Source organism: Neoarius graeffei, chromosome 4, assembly GCF_027579695.1.
Source record: "Neoarius graeffei isolate fNeoGra1 chromosome 4, fNeoGra1.pri, whole genome shotgun sequence".
Lineage (NCBI taxonomy): Eukaryota > Metazoa > Chordata > Actinopteri > Siluriformes > Ariidae > Neoarius > Neoarius graeffei.
In genome coordinates, this window is record NC_083572.1 from 46,807,493 (window position 1) to 46,824,140 (window position 16,648).

Here is a 16,648-nt window from a genome sequence, read left to right on the forward strand (position 1 = left end):
TTCTCGAGACTGAATGACCTTTCACCCACCGGCGCGGGAGCTTTTAACAAAAGTAGTTCGCGAGTTGTTTTTGTTGACACTTGGGCGTTTAAAGATGTCATCCCACGGCACGAAATGGAAGAAAGCCAAAGACTGTCCGGGGCAGAAGAAGATTACTTCTTTCTTTTTCAATGTTGACAGACAATTTGTTACAATTTCCCTCTCAGATAGCCTCAGAATGTCCCATTGTAGCCTCAATTTTTCAAGGCTTCGCACGGCGGAGGGGGGGGGGGGGGGGGTGGGGGGGGGGGACGGACAACCGGCACCATCCCCCCCCCGTCGCTTCGCTCCCTCGCCATGGTGAGCGCCCTCATACTAATTTTTTCTAGAAAAAACCCTGCTAAGTAATCTAGAACAGAACAGTTTAACTTACATGTTGAACTTTTAAGGTGAAATTTCAAATGTGTATACATTAATACTATTTAAGTCAGAAATCATTGAAACACTGGTAAAATCTATTTGGTGCGGTCAGAACAATCTGGAGCTGAACACACTCAAAACTGTGGAGATGACAGTGGACTTTAGGAGGAGCCCCCCCACCCTGCCGCCCATCACTATCACTAACAACATTGTGACTGCTATTGAAACCTTCAGGTTTCTGGGTTCCACAACCTCCCGGGACCTGAAGTGGGAGACCAACACAGTCACCATCATCAAAAAGGCCCAGCAGAGGTTGTACTTTCTGCGCCAGCTCAGGAAGCTCAACCTGTCTAAGGAGCTGCTGACACAATTCTACTCTGCCATCATTCAGTCTGTTCTCTGCCCTTCCATCACTGTTTGGTTTGGATCGGTCACCAAACAGGACAAGAACAGACTGCAACGGACAATAAGGTCTGCAGAGAAAATTACTGGTGTCAGCCTGCCCTCCATCCAAGACCTGTACCTGTCCAGAGTCAGGAAACGGGCAGGTAACATCTCTGCAGACCCGTCACACCCTGGTCACAAACTATTTAAACTTCTCCCCTCTGGGAGACGCTACAGAACACTGTACGCAAAAACAACCAGACACAAGAACAGTTTTTTCCCTCAGGCTGTCTCTGTGATGAACAGCTAAAACCGGACTCAATATCAGTAACATCAACTGTGAAATATCTGCACACTCATACCGTCATTCTGTGCTCACTGTATATTTACATTTATATTTACTAATTCATCCTTGCACTATGCTGTCTATATATTTACGCTTCTACATGTACATAGCGTTTTGTTTTTTTTCTACGCTTTTTATCTGTTTGTATTAAGAGAGCTAAGTGAAACCGGAGTCAAATTCCTCGTGTGTGTTCACATACCTGGCAAATAAAGTTTATGTTATTATCTATCCTATAAGCATGTACAGTGGTGCTTGAAAGTTGTGAACCCTTTAGAATTTTCTATATTTCTGCATAAATATGACCTAAAACATCATCAGATTTTCACACAAGTCCTAAAAGTAGATAAAGAGAACCCAGTTAAACAAATGAGACAAAAATATTATACTTGGTCATTTATTTATTGAGGAAAATGATCCAATATTGCATCTTTGTGAGTGACAAAATTCAAATTGATTCAAACTGGTTCTTGTACCAGTTTTTAAGTGAAGGACAAGTTAAAGAACAGATTTCAGGTAATTTTTTGACATATGTGGATGGTAGTTTTGTGTAATCTGCTATAAGATAAAGAAGATTAAGACCCCGTCCACACGTAGCCGGGTATCTGCTAAATCGAAGTTTTGGCCCACATGAAAACACATCAAAAACGAATATTTAAAAAAACTCCGGGCAAAGTGAAGATTTTTGAAAACTCCATGTATGCCTTTTCGTGTAGACAGAGATAACCGGAGTTTTGCGTTTTAGAACGTCACAATCTGCGGCAAAAAAATTACAACAAATTGAGTCAAGTTTTTCCTTTACTGTATTTACTAGTTTACTGAGCTAGCGCGTTCGGGCAAGCTGGGGGCTAGCGCGCTCCGGTGCGCGCTAGTTCCCAGCCTGCCCGAGCGCGCTAGTTCCCGGCCTGCCCGAGCGCGCTAGTTCCCGGCCTGCCCGAGCGCGCTAGCTCCCGGCTTGCCTGAGCGCACTAGCTCAGTAAACTAGTAAATCCAGTAAAGGAAAAACTTGAGACTGAAAGGTTTTAACAGTCATCCAAATGACTGAACGTAAACATTGCTACAGTAACATACTAGCTATGTTGTTGACATTAGCTAGCTTGACCTTCAAAATGGCAGACTCCGGGGCGTCACGTGACCCTGTGACGTCAGGTGAAAAACCTCTATTTATTAAATCTTTCTTTTTTATTCTTTCTAGTCTTCGTTTATTGATGTAGCAAAATACTTTGGTAACGTTTGTCTGATTAGCTGGGTCATAGTTACACAATGTAATGAATATTGTTAGCATGTTAACTTAGCTTTGTATGCAATTTTGTTGTAGGAGAGGTCTCGCTTGACTCAAGCAGTCCAGATTTTGTGCCATCATTATTTGTGTATGCCGAAAATCACAATTTTAAAGCAAGGATGGAAAGGTAAAATTGTGTGCGCTCATTCTAAATGCCAACTTACGTTGACTGCTCTAACCTAGCTCCCGCCCCGTTCAGTTTCATTTCTGCTCTCTGCCTCTCGCTTTTTACGCAGCTCTGATTTCTCTTAGCTGCACTCTTTACATTATCATTCCTTTCATGCCATTCCCTCCTGCAAATTGCTGTTTAGTGTTGGTATTTGCTGTTGTAGCTAAAGCCACATTGCCATCACATCACTGGCATCATTTGATTAAAACAAAATGAATATGAATGTCCCATTGTTAATCAAGTTGTAGTCTCGCTGTAACCAGAATGTTGATGGCAGGCTACTTTTGTAAATAGATTTTTTTTTTTTGAGTTTGACATTTTTTGTAAATAGTATGACTGCCTTCAGGTATCAGAGGAAAATGACAAGGGAACTTACTAACATCGTCCGTCCACTCTTTAATTAAATACGGATCCGGTAGGCGATGTCCACTTGTTAGAGTTAACTTATTTATGTAGCATTCTCGATCTTGTAACGACAATTGTTTTGCATAATCTGACAGCTCGTAATGCCGGTCTATGGGCAGCGCCACTGTTTCTGAGTCCAGGCTGTGCGCGCATCCTGGCAACGGTCAGTTTGTTTACAAACATGCGAAGGGGCCTATAGATAGTTTTCACATGACATCACAGAGTTGGGGATTCCCTGGTGGCGGCCATCTTGGAGGGCTAGCTTACCGTACGGGTCACTGAGCACACATTGTAGCGCGCGAGTTACATTCATTTATATATTATTTACATTTATAGTTACATTACTACTATTTAAAGCTAGCAATGGTGCAAACTTGTTGTATTCACGGCTGTCGTAATAGGTCAGATGATGAAGTCAAGCGGAGCTTTTATGTAATTCCCACTGTACGGGAGCACGAAGGCGAGCAGACAAAGAAACTCAGCATACAAAGGAGGAATCTATGGCTTGCAAGAATCAACTGCAAGGATTTTCAGCCTTCCAAACACAGCAGAGTCTGCTCCTATCATTTTATAAGTGGTAAGTTGTTTAAATAAACAATCAATTGTGTTTAAGTTTGTTTTTGGAAACCAAAACATCGTGTAAACAATCTCTAGAGAATGCCTAACTGGAGCCGCTGAGTGTACGTTTACATTGTAATGTACACTAATATCGCTCACGCAAGGGTCATTTTTGAAAAACATTTTAGGTCAATTCTGTATGATTTGATTTGTGTTTAATCAACTTATTATGGTTGCATAACATTCAACAGTCTATTTAATGCTAGAATATATAAAGTTGTATATATATATATCAAACAGCCTTTAAAGTTTGATGAAGTCTGTTTCAGGCTTTGGAGTTTGGTTAGGCTAAATCATATTAAACCATAGAGAAATATGGCCCTTTTCCACTACCCTTTTTCAGCTCACTTCAGCCCGACACGGCTCACGTTTCGACTACCTCAGAACAGCACGACTCAGCTCACTTCAGCCCTACTCAGCACCCAAAACTCGCACGGTTTTGGAGTGGGGCTGAAGCAAGCCAAACCGAGCCGAGTGGGGCTCGGGGCGTGAGGAGACACTCCCCTGTGCACTGATTGGTGAGGAGGAGTTTCCTCACATGCCCACACACGCCCCGCGAGCACGCTGGGATCTGTAAACACCGTAAACCCGGAAGAAGAAGAATTACGAATTACGAGAATTTCTGAAGCCTTATGCGCCTCGCCTCATCTATTGAGGTTTTTCACCTGACGTCACAGGGTCACGTGATGCCCCGGTGTCCGCCATTTTGAAGGTCAAGCTATATACTAACGCTGCAGACAGAGAGGGAGAACCAGCTTGAAAAAAAAATGTGTTACAGACACTGGATCCAGTGTAAATAGCTGCCGGAGTGCGCGCCGGCTTGCTCCCCCTCAAATTAAGCAGCGCGCTCTGGCTTGCTCCCCCTCAAATTAAGCAGCGCGCTCCAGCTTGCTCCCGGAGTGCTCCGGCCGAGGTTCCGGAGCGCGCTCCGGCTTGCTCCCCCTCAAATTAAGCAGCAAGCTCCGGCTTGCTCCCGGAGTGCTCCGGCCGAGGTTCCGGAGCGCGCTCTGGGTTGCTCCCCCTCAAATTAAGCAGCAAGCTCCGGCTTGCTCCCAGAGCGCTCCGGCAGCAAGCCGGAGCGCGCTGCTTAATTTGAAGGGGAGCAAGCCGGAGCATGCTCCGGCAGCTATTTACACTGGATCCGGTGTAAATAGCTGCCGGATCATAATTACAGTAAACTAGTAAATACAGTAAAGGAAAAACTTGAGACTGAAAGGTTTTAACAGTCATCCAAATGACTGAATGTAAACATTGCTACAGTAACATACTAGCTATGTTGTTGACATTAGCTAGTGCTAACAGCTAGCTGCTAGTACACTGCTACAACACAAACACCAACCCTAATAATACAGTTCTTGGTCATTGCCTGGTAACAGCAAATTTATAACGGGCCATGTCTCAACAGACTAAGAAGTTATTTCAATGACATTTAATAACATTTTGTTTATCCTGAGGACCGAAAGTAAATGAAAATGTGAACAAGCCTTAGCTGTAATAAGATGGCGACCACCGGCTCCAGGGACGACCCGCTGATGTAGGCATGTTACCCAGCCTGACACAAAATATTTGTAGGCATCTAAACTCTTATACGCTTTCAGATCAATACCTGTGTATGGCGATGGGTTTTTAACGACATAGGTATACAGATCATGTGGGCCGAAGTCAGGTAAAGACGAGGGCTTCGTGTACTTCCGTACGTCAGTGAACAATCCTGGTGGAAGCAGGTAAACGTCGTTCTCTAAGCCTGCTAACCTCAATTTTTGCAAATACCTCTCCCTCTGCTCGCCCTGTAAATGCCCTACGTCGCTGGATAGTGAAGGTGTTTTCTGCATCTCGCTCCTTTTTCTTTTATGTTTTTCGTTTGTCGCATTCAAACTGATTCGAGCCGTGACGTCCAAAATGGCAGCCTAACGACACATCACATGACTTGGTCACGTGGGTGAAAAACCTCAATACGCTCTTGCCAGTATCTGTTGGCATTGTCGATGACAACAAGCCACAGCACCAAGACCAGCAACACTAACGACTCCATGTCCTCCATGTTTGGTTGTGAGACGACCGCTTAAAAGGTCACTGATGTCACTGTTTGCGCCGCCTAACGACATCACGTGACGTCCACCCACTTTCGCCAACTCCACCCAATGTGTCCACCCACTTCCAGCCAGCACGGTTCAGCGCGGTTGTAGTCGAAATACAACTCCAACAGCCCCACTCAGCTCGACTCAGCCCAACTCAGCACGGCACGGCTCAGCCCAACTCAGCCGCGTTGGTAGTGGAAAAGCGGCATTATAGGCCTTCTACTCAGCCACCAGATGCAAAGTAATACTGCACAGTATTCATAATAGTAGTAAGACAGTTTCAGTAAGTAAAATACACGAGTGTGCCAAGTGATTGATAATTAAAAAAACATGGTCCGTTTTGTTTGCCCACCAAGATGGCGGATGGGGGGCGTTCCCCGGGATGCCGTGACGTCAGTGAAAACTATGGCGTTTGACCGACAAGATGGCGTCTGTTTACAATCTGGATTGGCTGTGACGTCACATGCAAGTGGACTATTGCGAAATGAAATGCAATTTATTGTTTACAGCCATTAAATGAGCTTGAATCTAAAAATCATGTCTGTGTATTATTTGAACTCTTCACATATTATTTAGTTACATAAAATAAATGTTGCTTTTGGGGCAAATATGGTAGTGCGATTAATTGAGATTAATTAAGATTAATTAATTACAAAGCCCGTAATTAATTAGATTATTTTTTAATCTAGTCACACCCCTAATATATATATCAGTGGCGGCTGCTGGTTTTTAAAACAGGGGAAGCCCATTTTACGCATTCATCGTAAAACCTGTAGGCCGGATATCAAAGCATAGAAAGGTGTGACCCATTAGCATAGTGAACTAGACAACCCTACCTAGTGGCAGAAAGTATTTTTGCTTGTACATTTCATGTTATAGTCTGGCTTGCCAGGCTAGTGCCTCATATCCTTAATCAAAAATATCAAACATCCAAAAATCACTGGCTATTCAACGAAGAGCCTTGAACATCATACCCTGATATGCAACACAGAGTCTTTAACACAACACCCAGCTGTGCGACACATCCTTGAACATCTTCTGCAACACAGTCTGGAAATTCATAACCAGGTAGGCTATGCAACACACAGAACCTTGAATATTCTACCCAGGTATAACCTATAACACAGAGCCCACCATTCTCTTAACATTACTGAACAATATACACACTTCAGATTCATGAACATGAACACTATTTATACACAAATTCTGCCCTCCGCTCCTTTTCCAGAAAATGGTCTGTGACCCTGTCATACCAGCTGGTTGTGCTTTCCAGAGACTTCACCAATTTCTGTTAGCAGCTAGCACTGCAGATCCCAATAAGGCTCAAGCTAGCCTACAACCAGATTGAACTACAAATGAAATAAACGAGTGAATTCACGAATGATCAAACTGATAGAATGGATGAAAGTTAACAGAGCACAACGAGTAATATTTACATTTATTTACAGAGTAATGTACAGAGACATCAATGAGAAGAAACGTTTATATGAAAAGAAATTCGGACAGCACTTTGGCACACGACTACACTTTCTCGACATCCGCTAGGGACTGACTGATCATGCTTCCGTGTTCCTCGCCGAAGTACCGCCCTCCTCATGTCTTTCAAACACTACCTCCAATAATCCTTTATCAGCCCGGCTTCTTGCCCCTCCCACTGTCTCGTTAGTCCCAGAGAAGCCCGGCTTCCCTGGAAGTGACGATTTTGTCGATTTTAACCAATAACAACTAGCCGAAATTGGCTGATCAGAGCCGTCTCGTAGACTGCAACGAAAACCCGGCTGCCAGCCATAGAGCCCATTGAAATAAGAAAGATTACAGCCAGTGTTGCCAGATTGGGCTGTTTTAAGTGCATTTTGGTGGGTTTTGAACATATTTTGGCTGGAAAACGTCAGCAGTATCTGACAACGCTGGTTACAGCCTGGCAGCAAAGGTGATTCTCGTAGCGAACTGCAAGTTCGTCAGACATCACTCAAATAAGTTACAGGATAGTTATGAACGTAAATACAATCTTGGGCATATATTATGTTATGCAAGTTATTGTTTTAATCAGAATTCAACGTCATAGATGCCGCAGTTTGGGGAGAGAATTTTAGGGGAAGCTCGGCTTCCCTTGTTGTCTCTGAGAAATCGCCCCTGATATTGATATATATATATATATATATATATATATATATATATATATATATATATATATATGAGTGATTCCACGCTTATGGGTACTGAAATGGGGACATGAACTTATTTTTAAAATTCACCTAAAACCATTTCTTTTTTTACCATCAGGTCACAAAACATGTAATCTTTAATGAATGATATGTTAAAAGATAACTTTAATTTTCTGAGATGTAATAAAAACATATTTATATGCCAAAGTCAGAACGTAACAGAAGTGTTGTGGACATATATATTCTCAATTTTAACAATGTAGAATTACTTTTTGAAACCTAGGAAGGTGATGTTTTAGCAAATATAATTAATAAACATGTGTAGTAGAATAAACATACACATTCTTTCAATAAGATTAACATGGTATATAGCTAGATTGTAATTAATTTGTAACAGACGCGAGATGGACAATCGTAACAGAAGTAATGTAACAGACATCATTTTGGAACTCATAGGCTTGACTTTGGCATATAAATATGTTTTTATTACATCTCAGAAAATTAAAGTTATCTTTTAACATATCATTCATTAAAGATTACATGTTTTGTGACCTGATGGTAAAAAAAGAAATGGTTTTAGGTGAATTTTTAAAAATAAGTTCATGTCCGGGCGGCACGGTGGTGTAGTGGTTAGCGCTGTCGCCTCACAGCAAGTAGGTCCGGGTTCGAGCCCCGGGGCCGGCGAGGGCCTTTCTGTGCGGAGTTTGCATGTTCTCCCCGTGTCCGCGTGGGTTTCCTCCGGGTGCTCCGGTTTCCCCCACAGTCCAAAGACATGCAGGTTAGGTTAACTGGTGACTCTAAATTGACCGTAGGTGTGAATGTGAGTGTGAATGGTTGTCTGTGTCTATTGCCGCTTTTCCACTATAAACGCGGCTGAGTCGGGCTGAGCCGTGCCGTGCTGAGTCGAGCTGAGTGGGGCTGTTGGAGTTGCATTTCGACTACAACCGCGCTGAACCGTGCTGGCTGGAAGTGGGTGGACACATTGGGTGGAGTTAGCGAAAGTGGGTGGACGTCAGGTGATGTCGTTAAGCAGCGCAAACAGTGACATCAGTGATCTTTTAAGCGGTAGTCTCACGACCCGAATAGTAAACAATAAACATGGAGGACATGGAGTCGTTAGTGTTGCTGGTCTTGGTGCTGTGGCTTGTTGTCACCGACAACGCCAACAGATACTGGCAAGAGCGTATAGATGAGGCGAGGCGCATAAGGCTTCAGAAATTCTCGTAATTCGTAATTATTCTTCTTCCGGGTTTGCGGTGTTTACAGATCCCAGCGCGCTCGCGGGGCGTGTGTGAGCATGTGAGGACACTCCTCCTCACCAATCAGTGCACAGGGGAGTGTCTGCTCACGCCCCCAGCCTCACTCGGCTCGCTTTGGCTCGCTTCAGCCCCACTCCAAAACGGTGCGAGTTTTAGGGGCTAAGCAGGGCTGAAACGAGCTGAGTCGTGCTGGTTTTTGGTAGTCGAAACGCGAGCCGTGTCGGGCTGAAGTGAGCTGAAAAAGGGTAGTGGAAAAGGGCCTTATGTGTCAGCCCTGTGATGACCTGGCGACTTGTCCAGGGTGTACCCCGCCTTTCGCCCGTAGTCAGCTGGGATAGGCTCCAGCTTGCCTGCGACCCTGTAGAACAGGATAAAGCGGCTAGAGATAATGAGATGAGATGATAAGTTCATGTCCTCATTTCAGTACCCATAAGCGTGGAATCACTCATACATATATATATATATATATATATATATATATATATATATATATATATATGTGCATTTACACAAAATGGAATCATTTGCTGACAGCTCAGTCCCCCCCAGTTCAAAAATCCTATCTGCGCCCCTGTTTGCTGTTTGAAGAACTTAGCCAGCTCTCTTAGCTCTCTAGCCACGCAATTAGCAAGTGAAAGCAGCGTAACGTTCGGTAAAGTTCCTTATCTATCTATCTATCTATCTATCTATCTATCTATCTATCTATCTATCTATCTATCTATCTATCTATCCCTCAAAATGCAAAAAGGATGAGTTAAACCAATCCACGACAATACCTCGCCACATACAGTGACTCATGTTGACTGGAGTACAATCCCATAAGGTTAGCAAACATGTTTTGCAGCTCCAGAACAGATCAAATACATTAAGTTTGTGGTTAGCTAACAGGACTTAGCCAACACCTTTAGACTAGGCTGTATTAATAGGCAGGTTGAATTATAGCTTCATGACATGATTAAACATTAATGATTATTACCTCCGAGGGTGGTTCCTTAGTTGTACTTGCTCACTGATTTCCGTCATGGCTGATTATGCTCGCTCAGGTTTAAGGACCGACATTTGAATTTAACTTTATGCTAGCTGGCTAACTACAGGTGGTCAAAGCTTATTCAAACCACACCTAAACGACTAAATACTCCTTTATTTACACTCTGCTTGAGCTTAATAACTATGTTATAACTGATTATAAGCTGTAACTTGTGCGAACTTAATTTTAAACTCGCGTTTGTGAAACCTCTTCTTTCCTGCGATTGTTTCTAATCCATCCGTGTTCAGTTCCGTAGTGTGAGAGAGACTGGGTTGCCAGATATTTACTATTCAAATCCCCACTGACTATTTTGGTTGATCGTTAGGACTATCTCATCTCATCTCATCTCGTCTCATCTCATCTCATTATCTGTAGCCGCTTTATCCTGTTCTACAGGGTCGCAGGCAAGCTGGAGCCTATCCCAGCTGACTACGGGCGAAAGGCGGGGTACACCCTGGACCAGTGGCGGCTGGTCGTCTTTCAAACAGGGGAGGCTGGTCGGTTACGATATTTCCAGATTTTAAAAGAAAAAACACATCAGTTTTGCCCATACTCTTGCCTCTGATCATGGCTGATTGTTGGCAGGGTCACAAACTGTGAAATAACAGGTTCTTTTGGCCCATTAGCCTACTGTCCAATATACATGATGGTAGTGTTGGGGGGGGGGGGGGGGGGGGGGTATATTTTAACATTTTATATTTTAAAATTGTGGCATGTTGTTTAAAAATTGATCATTATTGAAAGCAGCTCTTTGTCAGGAACCTCAGCAGTAACAGCAGAGTGTTCTGGAATAGGCACAAGCACTGACCTTGGGGAGCCAAACATAGAGCTGGGTGCCACACATTTCATTCAATGACACTTTCCCTATATTTTACTTATTTTGACTGAGAAATGTTTTATTGACAATTTTGATAACCCTTCACTTTTAATCCAGGTCTGTAGTGTGAAATGTTCTCGGCTGTGTTTTTGTTTAAAAAATGTTTTCCAAATTGTAGCTGTGTTTAATTCATATCTAGAAAAATATATACAGTGGTGCTTGAAAGTTTGTGAACCCTTTAGAATTTTCTATATTTCTGCATAAATATGACCTAAAACATCATCAGATGTTCACACAAGTCCTAAAAGTAGATAAAGAGAACCCAGTTAAACAAATGAGACAAAAAATATTATACTTGGTCATTTATTTATCGAGGAAAATGATCCAATATTACATATCTGTGAGTGGCAAAAGTATGTGAACCTCTAGGATTAGCAGTTAATTTGAAGGTGAAATTAGAGTCAGGTGTTTTCAATCAATGGGATGACAATCAGGTGTGAGTGGGCACCCTGTTTGATTTAAAGAACAGGGATCTATCAAAGTCTGATCTTCACAACCCATGTTTGTGGAAGTGTATCATGGCACGAACAAAGGAGATTTCTGAGGACCTCAGAAAAAGCGTTGTTGATGCTCATCAGGCTGTAAAAGGTTACAAAACCATCTCTAAAGAGTTTGGACTCCACCAATCCACAGTCAGACAGATTGTGTACAAATGGAGGAAATTCAAGACCATTGTTACCCTCCCCAGGAGTGGTCGACCAACAAAGATCACTCCAAGAGCAAGGCATGCAATAGTCGGCGAGGTCACAAAGGACCCCAGGGTAACTTCTAAGCAACTGAAGGCCTCTCTCACATTGGCTAATGTTAATGTTCATGAGTCCACCATCAGGAGAACACTGAACAACAATGGTGTGCATGGCAGGGTTGCAAGAAGAAAGGCACTGCTCTCCAAAAAGAACATTGCTGCTCATCTGCAGTTTGCTAAAGATCACGTGGACAAGCCAGAAGGCTATTGGAAAAATGTTTTGTGGATGGATGAGACCGAAATAGAACTTTTTGGTTTAAATGAGAAGCGTTATGTTTGGAGAAAGGAAAACACTGCATTCCAGCATAAGAACCTTATCCCATCTGTGAAACATGGTGGTGGTAGTATCATGGTTTGGGCCTGTTTTGCTGCATCTGGGCCAGGACGGCTTGCCATCATTGATGGAACAATGAATTCTGAATTATACCAGCGAATTCTAAAGGAAAATGTCAGGACATCTGTCCATGAACTGAATCTCAAGAGAAGGTGGGTCATGCAGCAAGACAACGACCCTAAGCACACAAGTCATTCTACCAAAGAATGGTTAAAGAAGAATAAAATTAATGTTTTGGAATGGCCAAGTCAAAGTCCTGACCTTAATCCAATTGAAATGTTGTGGAAGGACTTGAAGCGAGTAGTTTATGTGAGGAAACCCACCAACATCCCAGAGTTGAAGCTGTTCTGTATGGAGGAATGGGCTGAAATTCCTCCAAGCCAGTGTGCAGGACTGATCAACAGTTACTGGAAATGTTTTGTTGCAGTTATTGCTGCACAAGGGGGTCACACCAGATACTGAAAGCAAAGGTTCACATACTTTTGCCACTCACAGATATGTAATATTGGATCATTTTCCTCAATAAATAAATGACCAAGTGTAATATTTTTGTCTCATTTGTTTAACTGGCTTCTCTTTATCTACTTTTAGGACTTGTATGAAAATCTGATGTTTTTGGTCATATTTATACTGAAATAGAGAAAATTCTAAAGGGTTCACAAACTTTCAAGCACCACTGTATTCCAATATAATATACTCAGCATAAACATTTTAAATAGATTCTATATTTTTGGTCCATCCATGACATATTACTAAAGTAGCCTATTTACTGTTGTTGATGTGGGTCACTTGCTGTTAGCCAATTCACTTTCTCGTACCAGGAGAGCTGAAAGGAACGAGTATTATTCCCTACCTTTTTCACCAAGTCAATTTGAGGTGTTGGGCTCTTTAATTTTAATTTTTTCCTGGAAAGGAAGACTGGCAAATGGCTTCGCCAAAATTAAATCAGCAATGCTTGGCATCCGTGCGCAGCTTTCTTGCTAGCTGACTAGCCCCCTCAAGTTCAAGTTCAGTCACTCAAATAAACGAAATTTCTGGAACTAAGCAAACTTGACAACACTATATTTACACTTTATTTACAATGAAAATATATACAAACTAAAAAAGCTGGTAGAAACCGTATGTAATGAATGAAATCGAAATGTAAGCTGAGCTCTTACAATACACCACAGCACTTGCGAATCCGCATGGGACTGAACTGAGATTCACCGCTGCCTGTCTATAGTTGAAACGAGCTGTCAATCAAAGAAAATATCCGGCCGCTTTCACCAATCACCGGTCTCCTCGCGGAAACTGCCATGTCCCTCCCATGTGAGGCTCGGAGTCCGTAGGCGGGCATTTTCACAGTATTTGTCCAATAACCGTCTTGCATTTTGAGATTGAAAAGCGCAGAGCTCCCAAATGCCATTGAAGTCCACTGAGGCTGGGAGTCCGTGGGAGTCCGTAGGCGGGCGTTTTCGCAGTATTTGTCCAATAATCGTCTTGCATTTTGAGATTAAAAAGCGCAGAGCTCCCAATGCCATTGAAGTGCACTGAGGCTGCGCTGCATCGCGCTGTCACGAGGGGGAAAAACTCACGCACACATTAAAGTTATAAGGGCATTTTTAGAGGAGGCTGAGCCTCCCTCGTTGTCTTAGAGCAATCGCCCGTGCCCTGGACAAGTCGCCAGGTCATCACAGGGCTGACACATAGACACAGACAACCATTCACACTCACATTCATACCTACGGTCAATTTATGCTGTGTTCACACTTATACCGGTACGATAGTGGTATAACTGTATCGATACAAAGTATACCGGTACAGTTTAGTGCATCTGTCCACACTAGCGAGAAATGTTTGCGGTTTTCTTTCACGGTAGTTGAAATGCACGTGCGCGAAATGTTTCCATGGTTACCGAGTAACTTCCTTCCGAGAATATATGGCATCCGTTATTTCAAGATCTCGAGAAAACAAAACAATTATTCCGTGATCTCGAGAAAACAAAACAATTATTTCATGATCTCAGCTGGATCACTGTATCTCCGTCGGTAGAGGCGAAGCCGGGCCAGTCTTCTGTGGAGGTGCCGCGGACTGATTTTGAAATTATCCCTTATTAAAAGACTTAATGCAATCTCTCCCTGTGTCAACCCCTGATCAAAATATTGCCTTATTAGGTGATCGATTATTCCAGACATTCTAATGACCAAAGTTGCATCTATACAGAATGAGAAATAGCCCCAAAGTTAGCATATCACAAGTCTCTTGGCGCACCTGAATGAACCATTTCTCAGCTGTTTACTCGAGATCATGAAATAATTGTTTTGTTTTCTTGAGATCTCGAAATAACGGTTTTGTTTTCTCGAGATCTCGAATTAGTTGTGTTGTTTTCTCGAGATCCTGAATTAATTATGTCGTTATCTCGGGATAACAAGGTGAATAAAAAAAAAGGATTATATGAAGGGCCTCTCTCGGCTTCCGTACGGATGAAACAACGTGTGTGTGCTTTTTGTTGTCAGTGTACAGTCTGTATTTCTGGTGGACATTTATTCAGTCGAATCATATAAAACGCGCGAGGCAGTTGAGAAAGAAACAAACGAATCTCCGTTCTTCACTATTTTATTCAGCGAAGACATCAATTGAGGTGTGTGACTTTGCGCATGCGCATTATATTTGTATCGATACAGAGCCGCTTCATCTGTCCACACTCTGCGAAGTGCTACAGTTCCGATACTGTACCGGTACGAAACCCATACATTTGTGGGTTTCGTACCGATACAGTTATACCGCTACAGTACCAGTATAGTTGCTAGTGTGGACAGGTGTTGCGGTACGAAAATAGTTTCGTATCGGTACAAAATCTCTAGTGTGGACAGGGTATTAGAGTCACCAGTTAACCTAACCTGCATGTCTTTGGACTGTGGGGGAAACCGGAGCACCCGGAGGAGACCCACGCGGACACGGGGAGAACATGCAAACTCCACACAGAAAGGCCCTCGCCCGCCACGGGGCTCAAACCTGGACCTTCTTGCTGTGAGGCGACAGCGCTAACCACTACACCACCATTGTTTTTCATCCATGAGAGGATAAATACTTGATACTCCCCATTAGTCAGACAGACCTGAAGAAGCCTTTCGGATGAGAGGTGAAACGTCTTCAAGAATCTTCAAGCAACTCCAGTTGCTCTCTGTTGCCCCTTTTCCACCAGGGCTGGTTCGGGGCCAGTGCTTAGTTTGGAACCGGGTTTTCTGTTTCCACTGACAAAGAACTGGCTCTGGGGCCAGAAAAACCGGTTCCAGGCTAGCACCAACTCTTTGCTGGGCCAGAGGAAAGAACTGCTTACGTCAGCGGGGGGCGGAGTTGTTAAGACCGACAACAATAGCAAGACCGCGAAAGGTCGGCATTTTTAAGCAACGAGAAGGAGCAGCTGTACAAACGTGAAGTCATCCATTATTGTTGTTGTTGTTGTTGCTGCTTCTTCTTCTCCGTGTTGTTGTTGCTTCGATGTTCGCGCCAAGGTTTATGCAAACACAGCGACGTAACTGACGTATACAGCGACATAACTGGCGTATACAGTGACGTAATGATGTGGCTCCCCTTAGCACCGTGAGCTATGGAAAAGCAAACTGGTTCTCAGCTGGTTCGCAAGTTGAATGAGTTGTGAACCAGCACCAGCACTGGTCCCGAACCAGCTCTGGAACTGATTTGGTGGAAAAGGGGTATTTTACCACCCAAAGCATTTCTAATGTGGGGGGGACACACTGGTGGGGGGTCTGGGGGTCCTCCCCGAGAAAATTTTTAATTAATTAGATGCCATTTCCTGCATTCTGGTGTATTTTTAACAGGTTGTTAAACACCTAATTTTACCTACACACGCACAATGAGCACACAAACATACCCAGAGCAGTGGGCAGCCATGCTAACAGCGCCCAGGGAGCAGTTGGAAGTTAGGTGCTTTGCTCAAGGGCACCTCAGCCCATATTAACCTAACCTGCATGTCTTTGGACTGTGGGGGAAACCGGAGCACCCGGAGGAAACCCACGCAGACACAGGGAGAACATGCAAACTCCACACAGAAAGGCCCTCGCCGGCCGCTGGGCTCAAACCCGGAACCTTCTTGCTGTGAGGCGACAGTGCTAACTACTACACCACCGTGCCACCCATGACTATTTTAGAGACTCAACAATAAGTCCTCATTCAACTAGTCCATATATTCATCAGCCTGTTTTTAAACCCACTGCTCTGCCTAAGATAATGAGATGAATGTGACACAATTTGTCACCAACAGTGACTTTATGGGTGCATTTTACTTTTTTTTTGTTTTTTTTATTTAGTTTTAGATGTAACACAACATGCCACTGTGCCAAGCAAAAGTGACACTCAACTGTATGTTTAAAAATAAGAATATCCATAATTTCACACAATGAACAGGCATGACATGGCATCATAACACAAAATCACACTGTCAAGCAACGGTGACACAAAAAATAACTTCACACAATGAACAGGTGCAATTTTGTTCACCACCAACAGTGACTTTAGTGGGTGTATTTTACTTTTTTCCGATTTAGTGATACTTATAAC

At 43.2% G+C, this 16,648-nt stretch overlaps 1 protein-coding gene across 1 annotated transcript in view; it reads right to left on the reverse strand.

Annotated features, from left to right (window-relative positions):
- Positions 1 to 10,480, reverse strand: part of LOC132885037 (serine/threonine-protein kinase 4-like) — a 158,602-nt gene extending 148,122 nt beyond the window's left edge. Inside the window, exon 1 of the mRNA XM_060919280.1 lies at positions 10,079 to 10,480. Within this exon, the coding sequence (XP_060775263.1) occupies positions 10,079 to 10,125 (47 nt within the window). The 5' untranslated portion in view covers positions 10,126 to 10,480. The remainder of the gene's footprint in view (positions 1 to 10,078) is intronic.
- Positions 10,481 to 16,648: the final 6,168 nt, after the last annotated feature.